Raw genomic sequence first — 25041 nt, forward strand, 5'->3', positions numbered from 1 at the left:
TAGACAGAGCTTTAAGAATAGTCCATGGTTGCATACAGTACGTCTACCGATGGTCATATTCACCAATCACGAGAAAGTGAGATATTTTCCTTAAATACTAATTATTTCACAAATTCAACATACATTTAAGTGGTTTTCAATTAAATAGGAGAAAATTCTTATAATTTTAAGTGAGCTTCCCTTGGTCTGAGATATGAATACAGCAACAAGATTTCTATCGTCAGAAATAAAAGCCACTGCCATACCTACGTACGAGCTGTCAAACTGATTTGATTTCTTGTAGTGATGTTTGCAGCACTGTTGTGTTGTTGGTTCCCACTTTTGATTACCGTTGTTGGTTCCCACTTTTGATTACACAATACAGCACTTTACGTTGATAAGTCATGTTGCGTTGCATTCTAGTGGAAACCACGCTTAACTTGATTTAACTATTAGATTAACAAGTTGCAAGAATAATTATTAACAATAACAAATAACACAAATTGAAGTCTTTTTGTTTTTTTTTTATTATATTGAAATTGAACCTAAATAATGCTTTTAGTAGACAGTAAGATTACCTTATCATTTTTACAAAGTCAAAAATAAATATATATATACACCAATATCTTGCCACAACCAATTTCTAAAAAATACTTTCACAATAATAATTATATAAACATATTTTACATATTATTTCATAAGTAAAAAATAATCTAATCTCAATTAGAGTTTCCTAATAATCTTACAAATCAAATAATAAGTGACACATTAATTACATAAAACAAAAATAACAATTCATTACTAATTTTGAAATAGATCTCATTTTAACTATTTCTGCTCTTTAAAAATTAAAGATGCATTGTCTCTCAAAAACGAAAATTAATTTTAAAATGGCCATTTCGCAGTTCAACCAAAAACTGATTGACTTCCAGTCAGTTTGACTATTTTTTAAATTTAAATTACAATTTTTTCAGGTAATTTTTTTTTTTTCGATCCAATTTTGGTAAAAGTGAATAACTATTACGTGACATTAAAATGGCATATTCAACAAAAAAATGTGTAACATACTGTACCAACATTTAATATGGTCTAGTAAAAATAATGCAGACTTACTGTACAAATATTTCAAAACTATTTCACTAAATAATATTTTTTTTAAATAAATTTTATGTCTATAAAGCTCTGTCTAAACTATCAAACTAGTTTGACAAAAAAATTGTGATATGCCCAAATATGAAAGTGATATGACATCATCATCTATATATATATGGGCACATCACATTTTGTTGTCACATAAAGTTTGATAGTGTAGACAAGGCTTAACAACTAAAATATGGTTTATTATTGTTTAAATGTTTACTTTTACAAAAGATTAATATTTTCTTGATCAAACTTATTTTTTAAATGTTCAGTTTAATATATAAAAAAATGATTTAAAATAGCTGTATATATAAAGTAGTATTTCCGTCTTTCCATGCAGGATCTTCAGCAACCTTAGCACGACACATCGGGCAAGTACGCTCACGATCAAACCATAACGAAACACACTCATCGCAGAAAACATGCTGCAAAGAAATATTATAATTATTAAATGAAATTTTGTCATAAAAATTGTAATTGGGGCATCCCCGGTGGTATATCTCTGATCGTAGGTACAATACTTCCATTGTGTTTATTTTTATGGAATGCTTGGCAGAAAGGAATACAATTTTTGTTAAATACAATAAACCTTACTTTGCATTGTAGTTGAATAGGGTCAGTATACTCATCTTGACAAATCGGACACGCTTGACCAGTTGTTGACCCTCCTGTTGCGAGGTGAACTCCATATTGCTGTAAAGACAAGAAGAAAATGAAACAGTCAGGATTGAACCCTGGACCTCGGGATTGGAAGGCAAGCAAACAAGCTCCACTTATAATTTACTTACCACATCAAAACAAAAGCCTTTTGTGGCTGCTGAAACTTCTTTAATCTTATCAATGAGAGTTCCTGCCTAGAAAGTCAAAGATTAAATACATTTTTAATCTATAAAAAGACGAAAATGTAATTAAATTTTAAAAAATATTTTCAAAGACTATATTCACAATTTGCCTGGTTTAAGAGAACCAGAAAACATAACAATATTACGTGTAAAGGCTAATTTACACAGACGAGCCGTAACAGTAATAAAGACATAGGATCTATGTTATTCCTTATGACCATATACACACAACGCGGAGCATACAGATTCTATGTGGGACTAGTTACGCAGTTTCCGCTTACTGTGTAAATTGGCCTTTTAACATGTTTTGAAATATAAATACCTTAAAAATTATATAAAGTAACACTAAACCATAGTTGATACACCAGTGTGAGTCGGAGGTTGACAAATATTGGATCCAGAGGGGGATGGGGGTAAGCATCCTATACAGCTGTGAAAACTGCTCTACTATTAAGTATATTTTACCCTGAAAAATAATAATTTTAATTGTTACACTTTAGGGGTTAGATTGAGAGATTGGACGGAAATATGTTGCAATTTTAACTTTTTAAACATTTGAACCGTGTATATATTATATTTATATCTTTTTATTGCATATCTTTGTATTTTTATATTTATATTACTAATGATTTTGTCACCCGTGATGGCTGACAGTACAGTAATTCAATTTGTGCTTTTCTTAATCCTGTCACTGTCACATGTTTTGTTATTCTGTTTATCTGTATTGATGAAATGAAATGAAATGAAATAGGGTATTGTGATTCGGTTGACTTGCGTGATAATCGCGTTGAAACTTTGTGTGACCAGATAATCCAATAATTGATGAAAAGACGAAATAAATCAAATAAAAAATACAATGCATTGGTATTCGAGTCACTGATTACCAAAAGCTAAACACATCAAGGGAATTTTATTGGTATAAAAAGAATCAAATAATAGAGAAAATTAAAAAATATCCCATGTTTAGGAAGGTACAAGCACAAGAATATTAAATGTAGTAAACTAGTATTTTTAAAAATTTTTTTATATTTCATACGCATCAGGAAACTCGCCAATTACAGGATGGATAAACCATGGATAAACTATTTTATAATTTATCATGCTTATAATGTCTCATTTGAGGCTTAACTGGAGTTGAAAGAGTTGTGAGTTACAACCCTGGCACTACGTCAGGATTGGAAGGCAAGCATGTTAACCACCAAGCTACAGCTCCACTAACTTTACTCTACACCAAAAAGAAAATATATTGTTTTGGATTGTCTCACCCTTTTTTTGAATGTTAATACTTGTTGAGGTAACATAGTTATAACACCTTTCACTGCTATTGTCAAGTATTTTATCATGAAATCTGTAATTCCCACAATCCAGAGTAAAGTCCAAAAGTCCATCGTTTCATAAGTTGGTTGCCGAAAAATCAAGCTGAAAAAAGGAAAAATACCATAAATTAAAGAGCGTTAGGGTGCGTCATCTATATTAAGGGGATATTTTTTGTCAACTCCTCCAATAGAACATCATTTTGAATAAACGCATCCCTTGCCCCTCGAACAAACACCCCAGGGCCTTTCTTTATTTGTTTCCTCAAATAAACACCCCGCCACATGCATATTGTAATACAACACATTTCTATTTGTAGTAGAATTCATTGATTGACATGATCTACAATAATTACCAAGCATTTTGATGCAATTTTTAACTGTGTTTTATCACTTCTCAGTATTAATTGTGTTGTATTTTTTCATATCTTAACTTTTAAAAATGTATTACCTTCTGTAAAGTTGTTGATCATTAAATATATAATAAACAAAGAATATATTAAAAAGCAGAAACAACAACATTGTTATCATTTTCATCATCTTCCGTTTTGCCTGAAAGTAAAAAAAATATTCATGTTTAGTAAAAAAAAATCAAAGTTAAAACTTATGTAGTCCAATATTTATTTATTTGTTGACAATGCACCTTTGAATTGGTGGCACTCACAATATGCAGTGCGGTCCAAACAAAACTGAACATATCCATGTTGAGAAGAAATAGTATTATTAACAATGATAAGCAAAATTATATACTATATTTTTTAGTTGTTATACAAATGTTTGCTTTTTCATACATCCTCACACAAATACAGTAGTGTCAAAATGTCTGGAATTTGAAACTAAATTTTGAAAATTGGGAAGGATAATAAATATGCTTGTTATAAATAATAATAAAGATAACATTTACTTTCATGATTACTTGTTGTCTTAGGTTCCCGTTATGATGAATGAATGTCCCAATGAGACCAATAATAACAAACAAACCTATAATGTAAAATGTTATCTCGTTAAATCTTAAAGTAATTATCCATTTTATAATTAAACTTTTATTCAAAATTGCATATCAATATTAGTGAAATACATTCATTTTCAAGAAAAAAAAAACTTTTAACATCATATTCATAAAAAAATTGAAGTGAGAGATTTACCTAAACAGTGATCAATGAGAATTTTAATACAAAGTAAAAATATAAACAGCAAAGTACGATCTAATAATGTTTTTAGGTGTCTCATTTCCGGTATGGATGCGGTTCCACCACCACCGTTATTTCCGTTAGGATCACCCTCCCCCTGATCACCCCCGCCTCCTTCTGTTGGAATGTTAATTATGATCGAGTCTGTGTTGGATTGGTTATCGGTGGTATGGGTCGGGTGAACAGGCGCGTCCATCGTGTTCAATCCGGGAATTATTCCCCGAAGCATGGAATTCAGATTGTCGCCAATTCCGCCTTCTCCCAATCCAGCCATGTCGACCTGTGTAGACAAAAGAAATCGCATCAAATCAGAGAACTTTATACGGATGGTACATGAATATCAAACTAGGCCTAGATTAGATATAGTTCAAAGGGCTGGAAAAGCTATAGGGGCCTAATCATACTCCCCTAAAACCAACTCAACAACCTTTCTGTGTCTTGTATAGCAGCAGTGAAGCGCAGTGAATACCTAAAAAAATAGTGGTGAACAGAATGTCTGTTTTTACTGTAACAAATACTAATTTTTTATCTAAAATATACCTCTTATCTATTAGTTGGTCTACCACTGTCGAACATTAAATATTACCGGGGTAAACTGTTTCGTTTTGGGGGAAATTTGATACAACGTAAGTTTCTATTTTTGACACCAAAAAACAGTCTCTGTTTTGTATTTTCCAAGGTCACAGTTAGAAAAATAGGGGAATCCCATTCTGGCTCTTTTTAGTTTATATAAAACTAACGCAAAAAAATACATTTATAAAATTTATATATTAATATTTTGTAAACAAAAATAATTTTTTATTATATTGTTAATTATGGCTTTTTAATGTAATTTGTTTAATGTAAAAATAATTTACGGAAATATTTATAATTTTACAAATACATAGAGAGGCTACAAACAATGACGTCGTCGTTATCAACACTAAGAAAAAATTGTCGCGCATAAAAAATCAAATGTTTCATGATGCAATCGACTTTTAAACACTTTTTTGAAAATAAATAACAAAGAAGACACTAAACTAACAATTTCTCATGTTTTCTGTTCGAATTCTACGCAAACGGTGGTTCTTAGGTGTTATATTCTTCTTGTCACTTCTGTATTTTATGAGCAGTACTTTTTCTCAGGTAAGCTAGGCTACCCCACGGATTCTAAAACCAGTCTGTCCCTGTCTGGCCTTCTTGTTGAACTACTTTCAGCAGAATAAAAGGCACTCGACACGGCTAGGTTTCCTTGTGTAAAGCAGAAATGTGGCTCAAGCCTACCTAGGCCTAGTACAACAGGAGGCATATTAATTATAAGATAGGCCTATAACGGTAAGGCCTACTGTATATTATGTTTATTTTTCTATGCGATAAATGAATAAAAATACAAAATCTTATTTTTTCAGAATCCAATTTCATTTGTAAAAGAAGAAAATACAAATATATCGCCATCACGTCCACCGTTCCAATGGAAAGTTGAGTTTGAGCCCAAGAACCACACCCACACAAGCAAATGTCGAAACTCATTACAGGGGAGAAATGTTGTAGTGGATGAAAAAGGTGCTTAAATCAGTGTCTTCGGCATAATTTTCCATCAAAACCCTTGCAAGTTCAAACAAAAAATTGCACTTATTTCCAATGACCCAACTGATTTGAATATCCAGCAGTTTATTTATTATATTTTAATAAATCATTTTTTTGTTATAAATATTAAATAAAAAAAATAACATAAAACAAACTCCTTTTTTAAAATTATGTTTCTTCGTTAAAAAAATACTTAATTTTTAATATTAATAAATGAAATAATATTTTATTTTCTCTCTATTATTAAGCTCTGTCTACACTATCACACTTTATTTGGCAGAGCTTTAGACTATATTCAAATAAAATGTTTATTACAAATTTAAATCCAAAAACTCTGATTGTTCTTATTTTGTAGGTTATGTGTGCCCACGTATAGACCTTTTGGCAAATGGTTGTTGCAATCCAGAGCGTGAGAATGCATTGTTGCATACATGTGAAACCTGTAACCATCAAGGCTGCTGTAGTGTCTATGAAAATTGTGTCTCTTGTTGTTTAAGGCCAGATAAGGTTAGCCATTTGTTAACCTAAATAAACCATTTAATATTTTACAGACATGTTGCAGTATTCACCAATCTCACAAAAGTGAGATATTTCCCTTAAGCTCTGTCTACACTATCAAACTTCATGTGACAAAAAAATGTTCCCATATATGGACAAGATGATGTCATATCACTACCATATTTAAGCATATCACCATATTTGGGCGAATCACACTTTTTTTGTCAAACTAGTTTTATAGTGTAGACAGAGCTTTAGTGTGATTGGTGAATAAGGCGACTGTGTTTATATCTGTTTGTGTAACACATAATTATGTTATGTACAGTAGTGCATATTCTAACATTTTTTTGTTGTTTTTTTCAGCAAATAGTGTTACAAGGTGTTTTAGGTAAAGCAGGCAAAGCCTTTGGAATCTTGTTCTCATCAGTATACGACCATTATGAACTATGCTTAACTAAATGCCGTACTTCTTCATTAGTAAGTAAAACATATAATATATATAACGCCTAAATAAATTCCTGTCATTTGATTTGACGATTGTGGGTCACACATTCGTTCAATATTACTTTTTTCGTGTATGGGGAAAAAAATCTTATTGCGTTTTGAAAATATATATTTTAAATATTACATTTGAAATACAACAACGCCGCCTATTTTGTACTTCCGCCGCGAAGATTGAGTGTGATGTTTTATATTTGTTTATTGGTACAAATAATGCCATTCGGTGAAAGGTTATATTTTAAATCGACTTTGCCTCCTTGACTTTTCATCATTCACATCATGCCATTATTTGTACCATTACACTCATTCATTATTTGTATACTATTGCACTGTATAACCCCACCCTTATGAACTTTTGGTTAGAGTTGACCTATATCCACATGATCAATTTTTATAAAAACTTTGGCTGCCAGCCAGGTAACCATTTTGTGTTATTTTATTCATTATTATGTCAAACAATTAGAGTAAAGCGTATTACAAATGCCAACAACTAGACTACCTAATATAAGAAGACGGTTATTTCTGTAGAATAATAGTTAAGACAGTTTATTGTGGACTTTTATAATAATAAATAATATTTATAATAATTTATAATAATAATAATAATATTTATTCGACAAAAGTTCTTAAAAGTACGTTTTACATTTCGTCTTGCCAGAAGCAAGTAATAGGCATGAGCCCAAACAGAAAACTGCTCTTACTCCACTGCTCTACTTTTGACGATGACTGCTATATTAAGCTAGTATTACTTTTTATATTATCTTTTTTTTCTATTTCCAGAGTGTTCAACACGAAAATACTTATCGAGACCCAGATATGAAGCATTGCTATGGTGACGATCAACCATCGATGCAAGGGCCAAACTGAGTAATTAAAATACTTAACTTAATGACCTGTTTCGTAATAAAGTAAAATAAAAAAATATACATGGACAAAGATGTATTTTCCCCCAAAAACATGAAAAATGAAGATTAATTAAATCAGACTTTGAATAGGTTATTTTGTAGCTTTAATAAAGTTAATCCCTTCCGTAAAAAAAAATTTCTCACATAAAATGACAAAATAAATGGTCAAAAACCCCATTTTTTTTGGAGTATTTTTTTGCTTTAAATTACAATTTTTTTTTCCATTCAATTTTTGTTCAAAGTGGATAACTTTTATGTGACAATAAAATGGCATATTCAACAACACAAATGTAAACAATCATTTTTTTAGGGGGACAATACATCTTTAAATCAATTCAATTATACCCATCATTTATATTTGTATATATATATTGACAAGATGTTATTATCTATGATTGTGTTTACATTTTTGTATACAAAGCTATTATGAATAGAAATACATTGTGAGAAATGATGTAGGGCTGGTCATCAGCATTGTTGGTTCTAACCATTGTGAAAATATCAGCTTTTGCAACTCCTCTAAAAGCACCCTACATCCTTGTTTGTATATAATTTAGTCTTGATAATTATTAGTTCCTGGATGTCTTAATTATTGTTATTTATATATATACTGTATATACCGTATTTATTTGAATAAACGCCCTGAAATGTTTATTCGTTTCCTATTCAGAAGGGTTTTTAGGGAGGCGTTTATTCAATGGAGGCGTTTATTCAATGGAGGCATTTATGTTTTTTGGTTGTAATCAATGAATTCTACTACAAATAGATATGTGTATATTATGCATGTGGCGGGGAATTTATTTGAGGAAAAAAATAAACATTCGAGGGGGACTAGGGGCGTTTATTTCAAATGATGTTCTATGGTGAGGAGGTATTCAAGGGGTGCATTTATTCAAAACGGGGCGTTTATTCGAATAAATACGGTATGGCGTTACATTTTTTTTATTTGGTACAGTATTTAGGTCAGTGCAGTAGATTCTAACCTTGACTTTCTCTTCAGGTTTGAACAAGAGGATCGAAATTGTAGAATTTTCTTTCTAAAATTTATTTTACTAAATTACTAAGATTTATTTTACTGTGTTGTACTTCTCTGTAACAATATACGATTGCATATTGGAGCAATTGATGAATCTATTTTACCAATTCAGGTGTATGTGTTTACAGTGTTTATTAATCCATGTGGGTATTTGTGATATGCAACTCGTATCTAAAGCTCTATCAAACTTTATGTGACAAAAAAATGTGATGTGCCCATATATGGACATGATGATTTCATATCACTACCATATTTGGGGACATCACACTAGTTTGATAGTGTAGACAGAACTTAAAGGTGCATTGATTAATTACAAATGTTATGTACATATCTTTACTCATTATCTTTATATGACTACCCCCTATTTTGGATTTTCATGTGGGTATCTTTGATATGCAACTCGTATCTAAAGGTGCATTGATGATGATATAGTACAAATGTTATGTACATATCTTTACTTATTATCTTTATTTGACTACACCCTATTTTGGATTTCTTACCAAACGTGCAATAATATCCTTTAAAGACATGTGATGTGATCTGAATGTACAGAACGTGCATTTGTTGTTTTTGTAGTACTTTGTTTAGTCTTTGTGTTTTTATTACGATTATCTAGATATTTCTATTTTTATTGTAATAAAAAAAAAATTTCAAAATTGGTTAAAAAGAATAATAAACAGCATTTAACTCACTAAAAATTGTTATTCAAAAATTTGTAAAACCTACATGCAGTATTAAATGATGACAATAATTAACGATGTTATTAGTTAATTACGATTTAATGATTTTATTTCTGTTTGTGTTTTCTAAGGTTACAGAAGATTATGCATTAAAGCAAGACACTTTTGTAAAAAAAAACTGTTGCAGTTGTTTTTTTTAATAGTGATACTATTTTGCATGGAATTTAATACATAAACACAAGATCAAATACTGTCTACACAAAGGAACATTGAATTTTATACAAAGGAATTAATATGTATTTACACAGTATATAAACATTTTATGCCTTTGACATTGAGAAATGATATAGACAGTGCATTGTCTGCTGCTTGAACTTATTATAAACGTATGTTCACACTGAATGCATATGCACATTTTATGCCTTTCACACTAAGGAATGATATAGACAGTGCATTGTCTGCTGCTTGAACTTATTATAAACGTATGTTCACACTGAGTGCATATGCACATTTTGTGCCTTTCACACTAAGGAATGATATAGACAGTGCATTGTCTGCTGCTTAAACTTATTATAAACGTATGTTCACACTGAGTGCATATGGACATTTTATGCCTTTCACACTAAGGAATGATATAGACAGTGCATTGTCTGCTGCTTGAACTTATTATAAATGTATGTTCACACTGAGTGCATATGCACATTTTATGCCTTTCACACTAAGGAATGATATAGACAGTGCATTGTCTGCTGCTTGAACTTATTATAAACGTATGTTCACACTGAATGCATATGCACATTTTATGCCTTTCACACTAAGGAATGATATAGACAGTGCATTGTCTGCTGCTTGAACTTATTATAAACGTATGTTCACACTGAGTGCATATGTACATTTTATGCCTTTCACACTAAGGAATGATATAGACAGTGCATTGTCTGCTGCTTAAACTTATTATAAACGTATGTTCACACTGAGTGCATATGCACGAAATTTACCATATTCTTGTTAATTTTGATAGTACACTGGATAAGTTGCCTTTGTACTGATGCCTGACATTCATTTTGGTGCAAGATCCGGTACATTAATGATTCAAAGAAAACTTCATTATAAATGTTTGTTTATACTGTGAAATATTAAACAACTTGGTGCATGCAGATTTAGAATATTAAGCACAGAATACAGAACTTTCGAAAAGGAAGCATCAATTTACTCTGACATGACAAGTTGATTTGTTTTTATTCAATCGGAGAATAACTTCTAATATTTTGAAGATATTTATTTTATTATTAATTTATTATGGATTCTCTGTTAACGTGTCAACCTTTCACTTTAAAATGGCTGAACTCTGTCTTCCAAGAGACGCTGTTACCAGGATCGCCATGGATACAGGTAATTTATTTGGTAACTTACCATAAAAAAATGGATAATTAAATTTATGAATGAATGAATTTTAATAATTCAGTTGTACACCAGGGTTGGATTGCAACTTAAGCTCTGTCTACACTATCAAATTTTATGTGACAAAAAAATGTGTTGTGCCCATATATGGACATATTGATGTTTTGATGTACATCACACTTTTTTTATCAAACTAGTTTGATAGTGTAGACAGAGCTTAAAGTTTAAGACCTTTATTGCAATCCAGGCCAGATTAACTTTTATGTGGCAATATTTTTCCAGGTGAGAGATTCTGTAAGCAGGAGTCTTGCCGCTCAGCTCAAACCAGAACTGATCGATCCTGAACGTCGCCAGATGATCTTTATTATACTTGGTCATAAATTTGTTGCCGAATATTTTAGCAAATATGAATTTCAACCAAGATTGTTAGTAAGTACTTTAGGCCACTGCACAATGGAGTTGTAACCATTTTGCTTGATCTCACTTTGTATTTTTCTTTTTCTGTCTCAAAATGTCTTTTTTTTGTAATTGTAATGCGTCCGTCTATGTTTTATGTTTTATCCTTGGTGACTACAAAGACCAGCCACTTTGGCTTCTGTGTGTCTTTACCATAAACTATGTAAACTGTTGAATGTTGAATAAATGTTGTTATTACCATTAACAAAAAAATTTGATGTGTTTAGTTTGATGATGTGTGCTTAGTTAAAATATAAAAATGTTACTTAGAAACCTCTGTCTACACCATCAAACTAGTTTGACAAAAACAGTGTGATGTACCCAAATATGGTAGTGATATGCCCAAATATTTTTTGTTGTCGCATAACATTTGATAGTGTAAATATAGCTTGATGTATATTCTCGTCAACTTTAGGCGAATTTGGAAGCTAATAAGAAGAGACTGCAACAGGATGTCCAGAGAATGTTAAAGGAGAAAATGGATAAAGCAGTGGAGGAATGTGGATATTCACAATCAACAGTAGATGATCCAAATGGAACACCAGATGATCTTATGAAGTATTGGCAGCACACAAGAGAGTTGCTAGAAAAAGGACTGCAAAGACATGTCCTCCATGAAGAAGACAAGGTACGTCTTGTTTGAAGGTTTGCATGGCGAAATCAAATGTTGATATAAATTCTACAGCTAGTTTCAATCCCTCCCACTGTGTGAACTTGCTAATTGTTTCTGGTTTTCACACCACTCCCGCCCTTCTCCACTTATATTCCAAGTTTCCTTGACTTTCTGCATTCTCACTCCTGAGGAAGATCAAAGCACATTGATCGAAACGTCGAGAAACTCAACAGTTCTTTTCAAAACTAATATACGTGGTGTACCGCAAAAAATTTGTATCAAGGTACATCTTGCTTATTTGAAACTATAGCATCGCATTTTGTAATTAATATTTGTAATCTACGCGTCCTGAGCACTATGTGCGCTATATGAATCCATATTAGGCCTATTATTATTAAATGAAAAATATCTCAATTCTTCATTACAGTGTACCCATAATGCATGGCAGCAGATACAGACTGTTGCAGGGGTCATCACAAGTGACCCAGCTGAACCCCCTAACTGCTGGAGTGATATTAGTGACCGCCTAGGCCAGTCAATATTAGCAATTCTGAAAAGGAATCCTAAAAAGTTGCAGATGGTTTGTAGCCGTTTGCTAGGCAGACAACTCCCAGCTTGTCTAAGACGGTATATATGGACAAGTGGAGTACTGCGTTCTCAACTTTTAAGTAGTGCAGATTTTCGGTGAGCAGAAACATTTTATGAGATAGTTGACTCAAAGTTATCTCTAACTGTCCATGGTCTGTGGCAAATTTCATTTGCTGTTTATTCATATTTTAATAGATATTGTTGTTTATATAATTTATATATAATTTCAGAAAACGTGAAAGCATGTTGAGAAACCAGTATGGCAAAAGTGTATCAAAAGGAAAATTGAACTTAAAGATACAACAAGCTACAGAGAGTCCGGTTAACTCACTTATTACTAAGACAATACATGAGGTATATAAACCTGCTTAAATCTATTTATAGAAACAACATTTTTCACCAATTTCTACAAAAAATAATTGTTGTTCATGATGTGCCAGCTCAAATTTAAATGGCCCATCAGATTATGTTTGACAAAAAAAAGTGTGATGTGCTCAAATGTGGTAGTGATATGCTTAAATATGGTAGTGATATGACATCATCATGTCCATACATCACATTTTTTTGTCACATAAAGTTTGATAGTCATTTACAGTAGAACCTCTTCTATTTAGAAAATATGTTGTGAAAAGGGGAAATATATGTTTTCACACTACGGTCAAGCCCTATTTAATGGACACCCCTATTAAGGGAACATTTTGTTGGTTCCGAAAGGTGTCCTCTTAATAGATTGAAAAAGGAATATGAACAGTGAACTTCAATCACCAGTTTTAGTTTATTGTCAATGTTGGTAACTTTCTTTCAGGTGATGAAAGGAACACCCAGTATGCAGTCTTACCAATCAGCGAACGTAAAGGAAAATATCAGAGAGATAATAAATATAATGTTCACTTACAATCAAGTATTTGAGCCGTATCTCATTCACTGGGTTTTCCCATTAGTGTTGGCGTACAGAGAAGACAATGATACAGGTGATATACTAGAATTTAAATTTCATTGACAATAAACATTCTAGATTAATACTAATTTGATTCTGGAAAGAAATCAGTTTGAGGGGACACCATGCTTGGATGGAGTACAGTCCCAGTCCACAAACATTGAGTTTAAGAATTAAGTGAGGAGGCACAGCTCAATGTGCACAATGAATTAACATGACCAGGAAAGAGTGTCACTCTTCTCTGACATGACTAGGTTGTTGTAATCCAAAAGCTCTCTTATTCATGCTAAAAATCTAACCCAGTATTGTACGATTTGAAGTTTGCTAAAATATGGCAATATTTTAACATATCTTTTTATGCAGTAATGCAGTGAACTGTAGCTTGGTGGCTCATGTGTTTGCCTTCCAATCCCAAGGTCCAAGGTTAAATCCTCCTGACCTAGTGGTCGATGTTATATTAAGTAAGATTGTTATATTTATTTAGCTGAGTTTCCATATGAGATGGCAATGTACATGGACCAATTGCATCATGGGATGTTCCCTACCTGGCCTGATGTCTTCACTATATCAGACGGCACTCTGAAACGGCTGCAACAGATTGATTCTGATTTCTATGAGTATTTGCAAGAATGTTGCAGTAAAGAGTTTACTCTAGATGTCAAGGTAGATATTAATATGGGTGTCTCCTGAATAGCGTTTGGCTGTATGTATTCCTCGTTTATTTCACTGGGAAAGTGTCCCCTGAACAGGGGTGTCACCTGAATAGGGGTATCCCAAAGGAGGAGTTCTAATATGTTTTGTACCCAAAGAGAAACCTTCATCATATCAATGTGCTTCATCGTCACTAGACATACACCTCGTTGTACTATTTTGTGCCATTTATTCCTGTCATGGGCCGGGTGTGTCTCAAGTGGGCCAGGTGTGTCTCAAGTGGGCCATTGTAATTTAGTGCTGTTTTCAAGTTATCCTGTATCATTTTGTCCATATTTTCTTCGTTCTTCCAACAAGTCTTTGTTATTACCCTTAGGATTATATGGTGGAGATTCTAATGAAAGAACAACAAAGATCTCTTTCATCTGTTTCAAATCGAGACTCAACACAATCATCATCTGTAATGAACTTGTCTAGCCCTGTGATGCTTGCAAGAAAGTGGATAGGAGAGGTAAGATAATTGACACACTGCAAGAGCAGATGCCTAGGAAAATGCCTGGGATCAAGTGGTTTTAGGAGCAATGCTTTATATGGCAACACTGATAAAAAATATGAAACATAAAAGTGGAGCACTCAGAGATGAAATCTCTCATGGAGCACAATCACCAAAGGGTGTGTCTCAAACTCCAACTAAAGCTCTGTCTACACTATCAAACTTTATGTGCCCATTTATATAATGATGTCATATCACTACCATATTTGGGCACATCACACTTTTTTTGTCAAACTAGTTTGATAATGATAGTGTAGACAGAGCTAAATGCTAATTGCTTATAAAAAAGATTTAAAATACATTATACAAAATTTATGACAATTTATACTGTGATTTGAAGATTCTTTTCTTGTGTCTTTTTAATTCAGGGCTTTGTAGGTGTGTTAGACGCTCAGGCCATGTTGTATGTATGGGACCAATGCTTTATGCAGAATTGGGACCATCAAGTGCTCAATGATGTGTGCTTGCTTCTGCTTCTTTTGCTTAAGTATGATTTCATGGCAACTAACAACTATATTGAAGTCAAACAGGTACGCCTACACGTTGCTATGCCTTGTAACATTCTGTTGCCCTATGCAGGATGAATAAAGTCTTATCATACAATCTCTGTGGTATGTAATTCTGAAAAAAAATGAAGAAAAAAAATATTGTGTGCACTTGTAAGTAGCACTAAGCCAAATGCAAACTTGATGTCAATGGCTACCAGATGTCTCTATGCAGACGATTACTTGAACCAGTACAAGATATGGTATATTATTATAATGTATGTAAAGTCTCACACATATTCTTTGTTTATTTCTGTGAAATATGTAGCAAAATTAATTAGGCTTAGTGATTAGTTATTTTGATAATGATATTGGTTAGTATATTGCAAAAAATATCAAAAAGTTTGAGCTTATAAACACTTATGTTGTTATGAAACTTCTAGGTGTTTGCATGTTTACCTGCTAAATTGTACACAATTGATATCATAAGAGGTTACCAGCATCTCATCAGGGGCGATGACCCCAGGAGGATACCTGATATCAACAGACACTGGCATAGGTAAATCATTGCTACAGTAGACAAGTACATTGTCTTCACAAGATTTTCCCCCAATGGATTAATATTGAAAGCCGTAATAAACATTGTGAAGTGTTTTTCCTAATAATGATTATTGTCACTTTAGCAAAAACCAGATAAATGTTAAAAGAAAATCTTTAAGACTGTTGATCTAATCATAGAGGTACACTATAATATAATATCTCTATGGTCTTATAATGTAATGTTCATATTTTTAGTTTAAAAAAACCATTGAGACAAGATGAGGTTGAAGAAAAGCCAGAAGAAGTATCACCAGAACCAATCCAAGAGGAACCAATTGAAGAGGATGAAGATGAGGAGGAGGAAGTGGAAGAAGAACAAGAAGAACTTAAAGCTGTGGGATTAAAATATTTCAGATTGAAGCTGGTATTAAAGCAATCTCTACCAAAAGGAAAAATGCCTGAGGTACGTGCGTCCCATTAAAGTTGTACTGTACTGTAGTTGTATCAAAGAAAACAGAACACTTAGCTTGCCTTACCAAGATAGGAACTCATAATGGTCCTTTGATCTTATGTCTCGCTGCAACAAATACCAACAGTACTGTACTATGTACATGTTCTGTGTGGTACACTGTGTCTGTTAAGGGGCGTAGCACTGATCGTGTCGCAGCCACGGATAAATCCTTTGATCTCTGGAGCTCAGCATCCTGTTTTTAGATTGCCTTGGTTGTATACTGTAATATAACCAAAATTGGTGGTCAAGATTGCACAAAATCTCTTACATAGACCATTTTTGTTTACATTTTAAATAAAATTTGATATTACATTTGTTTCAGAAACATCTGAAAGCGTTGCTAAATTTTCAAGCCAGTAATGTCCACCTCACCGTGTCATTTTTTGTGGGGGATGAGTTAATAAGCAGTAAGAGCCTGACTAAGACACCTCGCTTGATTAAAGAGGAAATGCTGTTTGCTAGCTTAGAATCACAACGGAAACGAGGCAAGATTGACACAAAGGTAATGACATTGTGTTGCCTCACAGTAACTGTAGGTGACGGTAAAGTGAGAAAATTTAGATGAAATTGGTGTAGATATGAGTTTTGGAAATTATTTTTTTATTCAATTTTATTTTACAAGGGTAGCTCTAACAGCTGTACTACAGCAGTACAGCTGACTTGAAGGGGTCAAACAATATCAAAATATACAGATACATAAAGATACAAGAGGATTCATAAAAGTTAAAATTCTCAAACAGATTTAAAAAAGATAAAATTCATTAATTGATATCACTTTTCTGTTTAAATTCAAGGTGTACCTGGTTCAAATGGCAAAGGAATCATTGATATTTGATGTTATGGAAGATTTGCAATCACAAAGCATTTCCACTAACAATGAAGAGGTGTATGGCATCATCAACATTAGCTATCGAATAACAACACAAGGAGACGGTAAGAGCTATACTCCAATATTGAAGTCGTCATTGTCAGTTTCAGGCTGTTAGGAGTTGTTCCATTTGTTGTCGTCTGCATCTAGAATTCCCCAAAACTGTGAAGAAGCATGCCTCAATGTTCCCATATTTAACTAGATTCTAGGTCATAGGTCATCGAAAATTGAAAACTATAAATATGCTTAAACAAAATATAGTAACAGTTTTATGCATCATTAGTTTTATACTAACAAGTTAAAGAAAACAAATTGTACATTTCTTGGTAGATGAGAACAGAGTTTCAATTCCTCTTGGCTGGGGAAAGGTCAATCTTTATAATCGGTCATTGGAGGAAAGTCAACCTACAACATCAAAAGCGGTTGAAACCATTTTACAGGAGGGGAAATTAGATGTTCTGACCGGTGAGCAGACTATTCCACTTCATCCTGGCAACCCTAACTTGAAATTGATTTCGACTGAAGATGATGAAGACAACCAAAGTAAGTTGGAATTTTAAAAAGAAATTGAACAAAATTATCACTATACTGTCTTTGCCTCCATTTCTTTAAAGGTACAGCACTTTTTAACTGCATAACATTCTTATGGTTTTCATTAAAAAAAAATGTTATGGATCCAGTTTAAACTCCATTATGCCTTTATTCAATATTATGGTATTCAGTAAGAGATTTTAAAATGTGTATATACAAGGCCACTGAGCTCGACTTGCCAAGATATGAACTCGTAACAGTCCTTTGATCTTATGTCTGGCTGTGACAAATACCAATAGTGCTATACTATGCACATATTCTCCGCGGCGTGGAACTGATCGTGTCGCAGCCAGAGATAATCTCCGGAGCTCAGCATCCTGTTGTTAAATTACCTTGGTATATACCACCATATTTAATTTTTATTGTAGATTTACTTAAAGAGGGATCTGAATTGCTGTTGGATGTATTTGAACATATCAAGGATGCGTCAAATGTGCCTTCTACGCAAGATGAACAGATCTGAAATGATGTTGAATGGTTCTAAAGCTCTGTCTACACTACAAACTATGACAAAAAAGTGTGATGTGCCCAAATATGGTAGTGATATGACATCATCATGTCCATATATGGGCACATCAACTTTTTTTGTCACATAAAATTTGATAGTGTAGACAAGGCTTAAAGATAAGAATATGTTGAAGTGAATTGAAAAATAAGTGTAGTTTATGTTGTAAATGAAATATGTATATACACTAAAATTGAAAGAAATAAAACACCTTGATTGGAAGTAATATGTACTGTACTAGATTTATTTAAAAAATTAGTTTAATTTCTGTATTAAACTGTACAAAATGCTATGTTACAGTGAAAAGAAAATAAGTGTAGTTTATGTTGTGAATAAAATGTGTATAGACACTAGAATTATAAAAAATAAAACACCTTGATTGGAAGTAATATGTACTGTATTAGATTTATTATAAAAATGTGTTTTAATTTTTGTATTAAACTGTACCAAATGCTATGTTACAGTGAATTGAAAAATAAGTACACTTTATGTTGTAAATGAAATGTGTATATACACTAAATTATAGAAAATGTCCTTCGAAAGTAATAAGTACTGTACTAGATTTATTATAAAAATGTGTTTTAATTTCATTATTAAACTGTACAAAATGTTTGTAAAATATGATATGTGGTTTAAATCTTCAGCCATTGGACGTTGAGGATTTGAAGTTCTCTTTAACTAGTGAGAAAAAGTTCCTGCATGTTGTATAGGAAAGCTCTCTAATTGAAATAAATTAATGCAATACTTGAGGTCAAAGTTCACAAGAGGTCATCTATATTTATTTTGATGTCGATGACTATGATGTTTTTCATTTGATCTATCATGGTGATGAGTTTTCTTCTCTTTTTTCCTTTTCTTCTTTCTTTCATCATCACTATCCTCCGAGTCTGGACTACTATGCCTTCGTTTATCAGATTTCTTTCTCTTTTTTTCTATTGATCTTTTCTCCAGTTCATCTTCAGAGCTGGAGTCCGAATCTGAACTGCTGTTGCTTCGTTTACAAGATGACTTTGTTTTCTTGTTTTTTTTATGTTTTGATTTTCGTTTTGGTTCTTTTGAACTGGAATCCGAGTCACTAGTATCATGTTTGTGTTTCTTCTTTTTTGCCTTCTTTTCCTGAAACAAAACAAAAGCTCTATTGACTAAAAAAGTGTGATGTGCCCAAATATGGTAGTGATATGCTTAAATATAGTAGTGATATGACATCATCATGTCCATATATGGGCACATCACATTTGGTTGTCACATAAAGTTTGATAGGGTAGATGGTCATACTTACAATGTCCATAAAGAATTTACAAGACCGTTACTCCATTACCGGAGACTTACCTTCTTTTTCTTCTTGTGATGTGTTTTTACAACCACTGGAGGTGGTGGCGGTAGTTCAATTTCAGGTACCAGTTCATACGCCTTTTCACCCGGAGCTTGGAAACACTCGGTGGCAATATGACCTGTAAAGTACATTTTTGAAATGGAATTTTTCATAATTTTGTACAAAAACAGCGTGTCAAGGTGAACTAATATTCTAAAGCTCTGTCTACACTATCAAACTAGTTTGACAAAAAAAAGTGTGATATGCCTAAATGGTAGTGATATGCTCAAATATGGTAGTGATATTCCCAAATATGGTAGTGATATGACATCATCATTTTTTGTCACATAAAGTTTGATTTTTGTAGACAGAGCTTAATTTTTAAATCATGGATCCGCTGCCAGTGATCAACCTACCTTGCCCACCACATTGCTTACATTGCGTGTTAAATATTGCACCAAGTTCTATCTTGGGTTTAATATATCCTCCTCCAGACTTCTTTCTTTGTTCATCTTGACTGGAAAAAAGTAAAATATGATATATGCTGTATAAATACTAAAGGGCTGAACATATCTATGAAGTAACTTCATCTATTAGGACACCAGGTTATTAACTGATTGTCTTGTTTTATATCTTACTTACACTGTTAATAGATGATTAGGGTCTTGATCTACACCAGATCCCTGATTTACACATTTCATTGACAAACCAATTTTGTCATTATTTTCCTGTGAAAATAAAATAATTATGCTAATGAGAAAAACATTTATGATTTTATGAATAGTGTATTGAAATGCCTTGAACTATTTTAAATTAAAGCTCTGTCTACACTATCAAACTTTATGTGACAAAAAAATGTTATGTGCCCATATATGGACATGATGTCATATCACTACCATATTTGGGAATATCACATCACACTTATTTTTGTCAAACTAGCTTGATAGTGTAGACAGGGCCATAGAAATGTTATTGACTTGCTAATAAAGTAGTTGTTTGGATAGGCTTACACTTACCCCAAGTGAGATAACTTTGCAAAATATTTTATCGCCAACATCTAACACATCTTTTGCATCATCTACCTTTGTGTATGATATTTGACTTCTGTGAACAAGACCTGAAAAAATACCATAGTTAATAATTTAAAGCATGATAAATATTTGATAATATGCATTGTCTCCTTTCCACAAAAAAGTAGAATAGATATATAGATATATATATATATAAATCCAAAGGCAAATTACTGAAAAAAATGACAATGCTGTGGGTATCAGTGGCTGGATCTCAATGGAGATACAAAAATAAAGCGAAAAGCTAAAACAAAACGATAAAGTAAACAGCCAGAAAAGTTAGCAGAGCTTTCGGGCAACACTAGCCCTTCATCAGTGCAAGTGATATATATATATATAGATATTACACCTATTATATTACTATGATTTAAATATTCAAATGGTCTTACCGTTCTTTTGATGGTTTGGAATTTTCACAAAGGCGCCATATTCTTGTACTGAGGCAACCTGACGATAAGAAGGAGATATATTGAATGTAGGTATACCTATCTATACCAGGGGCCTTTTTACTACTGACTATCCTATCATAGTATCAGGATCAGCTGTATATATTATATATATAGCTTATTGTTGGTAAGTAAATGTACTAAATTATTGTTGTGTTGTGTCTATGTTATGATGTATATCTCATCAGGAAAAATGCAAGCTTCTGCTCTTCAAAATACTGTAGTAAAAAATATCACTATTATTAATTATTAACACAAATAATGACTATACTAGGGGATGTCTTGGTCTAGGCCTCATATTAATACCACTTGCCTATCCATTACAGGAAACGCCTGCCTGGTATACCCTGTTTTACCGGCGCTGCCTTGTTGGATTGTTTAGGCCTAGTCTTATATTATTTATATACATATTCCTAGATGTTATTTTGCTTACCTCTCCTTTAAAAATACTATACAATTTTAAGTTACATGTGCTGTCTTTCCTACTACTACTTTTGCGTCTGTTATCAGACATAATATTATTAATTTATTTGCATCAATATATATTGGTTCCGCGACGATCGAAAATCGTATGTTTATAAAACATTTTCTGCAAGATTAATTTGCCGTTGATGGCGTGGTTTTCCAATTACACACACGTCTCAAACTCAAACTTTTCAAAACTTTCTCATGTGCAATTAATGAAAATAATTTTCATACACAAATTCAATTTGTGTAAAATACGGTAACCAAATTGTTTAGATTGTTTTCGTTTAGTTCAGTGTTGTTTTGGAAATGGAGGTGGAATGATTCAGCATAATTTGTCAACTGCACACATCTACCCTCAACAGGGATACAATTAATATTCTCACATCATCTGACATGATCATGTAGGCATTTGACAACTGAGCATGTATCTTTTTATAAATGCCTCATCAATAAATTACTATTAATATTCTATATCACAATATCTGACATCATCATTTTTCGGCGTAATTTGTCAACTGATCATGCATTTTTAGTCGCGTGGACGCGACTCTATAGTTCACTATGTCGGTCGGTTGATCTGTCTGTCTGTCGGTCTGTCTGTCTGTCGGTCCGGTATCACTATGCATTGTAGCACGCGACTTAATAATGGCTGTTGGCCTTGTTTAATACAATTATGCCTCATCAATAATTGGGGTGAGAATGTTGGTAGGGGAGATAGGGATACAATAGACAGGTTGGTGAGGAGGCTGGGCAGGGAGGATGGTTGGATGTGAATTACCTGTGGTGGACTCGGTCTATCATGAACGGTTGCGCAATATGTTTAGAGTGATATGGAATGATGTCCCCACTCGGACATTGTCGACTGCCTTATGGAACGTAGTGGTGGACTGAGGCCGCCACGGAGATCCACTGAACGCCATCGTCTCTCCTTCCTCCCAAGGGGCATACGAGACTATAATGAAAAATATCAAAGATAGGGGAATTTATTACGATAGGCCTACACTATTACTGTTATTTTTATTATCACACTTATGTATTACGGCATTGTTATAAGACAGCAACACATTTCCCAAGTTGGGATGAATAAAGTTTCCTTGTATCCTTGTATCCTTGTATTGTGTATTGTTAATATTCTCAGACCACATATTTTATATGATCAGTGTAGTCATAATTTGACAACTGATCATGCACCACAACTTTCATATCTTCATCAATAATAATTGTTTTTTCTATATCACAATATTGGAAATGATCAGTTAGTCTTAATTCGGCAACTGGTGAGCACACATCTTTTAAAATCAATGTTGGAGTATGAAACAATGTGGACGGAAAAATGAGGGTTATATGGGTTATCGAAGAGTACTGCGGTGGCTTTCATGGAGATAGCAAACAAAGTGTCTGATCAGATTGGTAAAAAACTGACGTTGCAAGGCTAAAACTAGACGTATCTAGACTAGAGCTTAAAGTGGAGCTCCACCCAGAAAATTGCTATTTTTCATACATTTCAACTATTCTTTAAAACTATAATCCCTCATACTTCATATTTTTTTGAAAATTTTTTCAATGAGTATGATTTTCTTGAAAATCTTGCCTTTTTGCGCTTTGGGGGGATACCTTGTAATTTCCTATTCTTTTACATGCAAAAGGGGGGTATATTTGAATATTCCTAAAAAATTAATTTCTTCACTAAAAAAAAAATGTAAAATGTTTTTATATGTAATTTTTCCAGATCTTTTTATTTCTGGTATTGTTATTGCGTATACATTGCGCAATTTCGCGTAAATAGACACTTTCCCCCGTTGGGTCCAATTGGGTTTTTTACTTTGCTAGGGAGTATGATCACGTGACATTTCTCACGACATTTTTCACACTGCAGCTGGCGATCTGTTATTGTCGCGATGTTATTTTTGACGGGCGAAAAGTATATTAAAACATTCTGGATGTGACCCTATCATGTTTCACAGTGTAATAAGTGATTATGAGATTATTACTAAAATGTCAAATTTAACGAGACTTGAGAAAGACGTGGCTATATATTCAATAAAGCTAGGCCTAGGCCTACTAGAGTCTAGGTATGTAACGATGCTGCTTGGCCTCTAGCTGGCTGCCTGATAGCCTTACAGCAGTGAAGTTTGTTCTGGCACCCAATCTCGGCCTACCCATGGGCCATGATAGGGTGCCTGAATAGTTGCTTTTCAGTCAGACATAAGCTTCCACATCCGTTACTATTCTTTATAGACTTGCCCCAAGTCTGTATTTATTGTCTTTTTTTTTATTTATTTGTTTTTATTTCGACCGCGATTTTTGTCTGAAAATCCAAACTCAAGTAATACACATATGAAACGCCATATGTGCAAAAATATTTATATTATTACAAAACTCCGTCTGGAGCCCAGACTATATTCTTTACTATTCTGAGCAATACCAGTCTTGTTTTGTAGAGAATTTTGTGTTTCACAATTCTTAATGTGCGAGAAAACACAGGAACGATAAATGGGACGAAACGACCAAGCATTTTCGAACCCATGACTACAGTCCTACCTAGACATGAATTCAAGCCTAGCTAGCTAGGCTGAGCAGACGATTTAGCTAGGCCTAGCTTAAAATTAATAAGCAATTTAATTAAGATTATTATGCTGTTGTTGTACAGTGCAAATCATGATGTTTCGTGTAAGTTATGCTGACATTTTTATCGGAAATATTACTTGGGCCTAAACAAATCGTATTATTAATTGTGTGTATAAACAGGGAGTTGTAAAAATTATTTTACAACTCCCTGGTATAAAATTGATTTGCCATTTTCCAACACATAATTTACCAAACAAAGAGGAGACATTTCACCAACGCGTTCACCGGCGACTAAAACGCGTCAGTCACTAAGTGTAACGCGTTTTGCGACGTATTGTAAACTAATAACCCCTAAGTTACTGAAAAAGTGTAATGTAGTAAAAAACACTATTTTCTGACCGATTTTTTAGAAATTAGTTTTTGGAAAATATTGCCATATCTTCCCTGTTTTTTGTATGTAATCACTTTCAATTAAACATACTTAAACATAATATAAGCTGAGAAAGTCTGAGTGTAGCTCCACTTTAATATTGGCCCGGAGCAGGAGCTTTGCAAGCTAACGATCATGAAGGAGGCAAAAGATGAGATAGATGATGGAAGAGTAACAGAAAGACTGGTTGTATAACTGGAACCAATTGGGTTAGCACATAATCGGGCACATGATCTTCAGGAGAGGCATGTCATCGATGGAACAACTGCACGGACACCCTGAACCATCTGTAGTACCAAGGATTAGAAGCGAATAAAATATTACATTTGGATGTGATCAAGTAGTTATGATTTTACAACTGAGCATGCATCTTGGGGCGGATCCAGGGGTGCACATGG

The 25041-nt window shown here is 33.1% G+C and overlaps 4 protein-coding genes across 7 annotated transcripts; 2 read left to right on the forward strand and 2 right to left on the reverse strand.

Moving 5' to 3' along the window:
- Positions 1-592: 592 nt before the first annotated feature.
- Positions 593-5143, reverse strand: LOC144835835 (RING finger and transmembrane domain-containing protein 2-like). Of its 2 annotated transcripts, none has more exons than XM_078690942.1 (9): positions 5005-5143; positions 4420-4744; positions 4179-4255; positions 3726-3826; positions 3227-3380; positions 2284-2427; positions 1908-1973; positions 1714-1812; positions 593-1544 (listed from the first exon to the last, which is right to left on the reverse strand). In XM_078690942.1, the coding sequence occupies exons 2-9, from the start codon at positions 4736-4738 to the stop codon at positions 1413-1415; spliced, it is 1092 nt and encodes a 363-aa protein (XP_078547068.1). In that variant the 5' UTR covers positions 4739-4744; positions 5005-5143; the 3' UTR covers positions 593-1412. The 2 variants fall into 2 exon arrangements, with proteins under 2 accessions (XP_078547068.1, XP_078547069.1); XM_078690943.1 differs by having other exon boundaries at positions 5051-5139.
- A 233-nt stretch (positions 5144-5376) lies between these two features.
- LOC144835857 (SREBP regulating gene protein-like) lies at positions 5377-10052 on the forward strand. Of its 3 annotated transcripts, none has more exons than XR_013611111.1 (6): positions 5377-5589; positions 5853-6006; positions 6386-6537; positions 6892-7005; positions 7810-9267; positions 9383-10052. XR_013611111.1 is itself a non-coding variant. In XM_078690974.1 (6 exons), exons 1-5 carry the CDS (start codon positions 5497-5499, stop codon positions 7894-7896), a joined length of 600 nt encoding a protein of 199 aa, XP_078547100.1. In that variant the 5' UTR covers positions 5377-5496; the 3' UTR covers positions 9782-10052. The 3 variants fall into 3 exon arrangements, 2 of the variants coding, with proteins under 2 accessions (XP_078547100.1, XP_078547099.1); XM_078690974.1 differs by having other exon boundaries at positions 7810-7896; positions 9782-10052; XM_078690973.1 differs by having other exon boundaries at positions 7810-10052.
- Positions 10053-11943: 1891 nt separating this feature from the next.
- On the forward strand, positions 11944-18368 carry LOC144835772 (uncharacterized). Its single transcript, XM_078690859.1, has 13 exons — positions 11944-12135; positions 12548-12804; positions 12939-13062; positions 13514-13679; positions 14130-14308; positions 14673-14807; positions 15218-15379; positions 15778-15893; positions 16130-16337; positions 16708-16887; positions 17180-17318; positions 17584-17796; positions 18213-18368. The coding sequence occupies exons 1-13, from the start codon at positions 11971-11973 to the stop codon at positions 18305-18307; spliced, it is 2139 nt and encodes a 712-aa protein (XP_078546985.1). The 5' UTR covers positions 11944-11970; the 3' UTR covers positions 18308-18368.
- Positions 18369-18892: 524 nt separating this feature from the next.
- On the reverse strand, positions 18893-21751 carry LOC144835773 (uncharacterized). Its single transcript, XM_078690860.1, has 7 exons — positions 21611-21751; positions 21121-21178; positions 20678-20778; positions 20304-20389; positions 20078-20178; positions 19679-19800; positions 18893-19465 (listed from the first exon to the last, which is right to left on the reverse strand). Exons 1-7 carry the CDS (start codon positions 21689-21691, stop codon positions 19118-19120), a joined length of 897 nt encoding a protein of 298 aa, XP_078546986.1. The 5' UTR covers positions 21692-21751; the 3' UTR covers positions 18893-19117.
- Between the last annotated feature and the right edge of the window lie 3290 nt (positions 21752-25041).

The sequence above is a fragment of the Antedon bifida genome, chromosome 2 (genome assembly GCF_963402885.1).
Source record: "Antedon bifida chromosome 2, ecAntBifi1.1, whole genome shotgun sequence".
In the NCBI taxonomy this organism is placed as follows: domain Eukaryota; kingdom Metazoa; phylum Echinodermata; class Crinoidea; order Comatulida; family Antedonidae; genus Antedon; species Antedon bifida.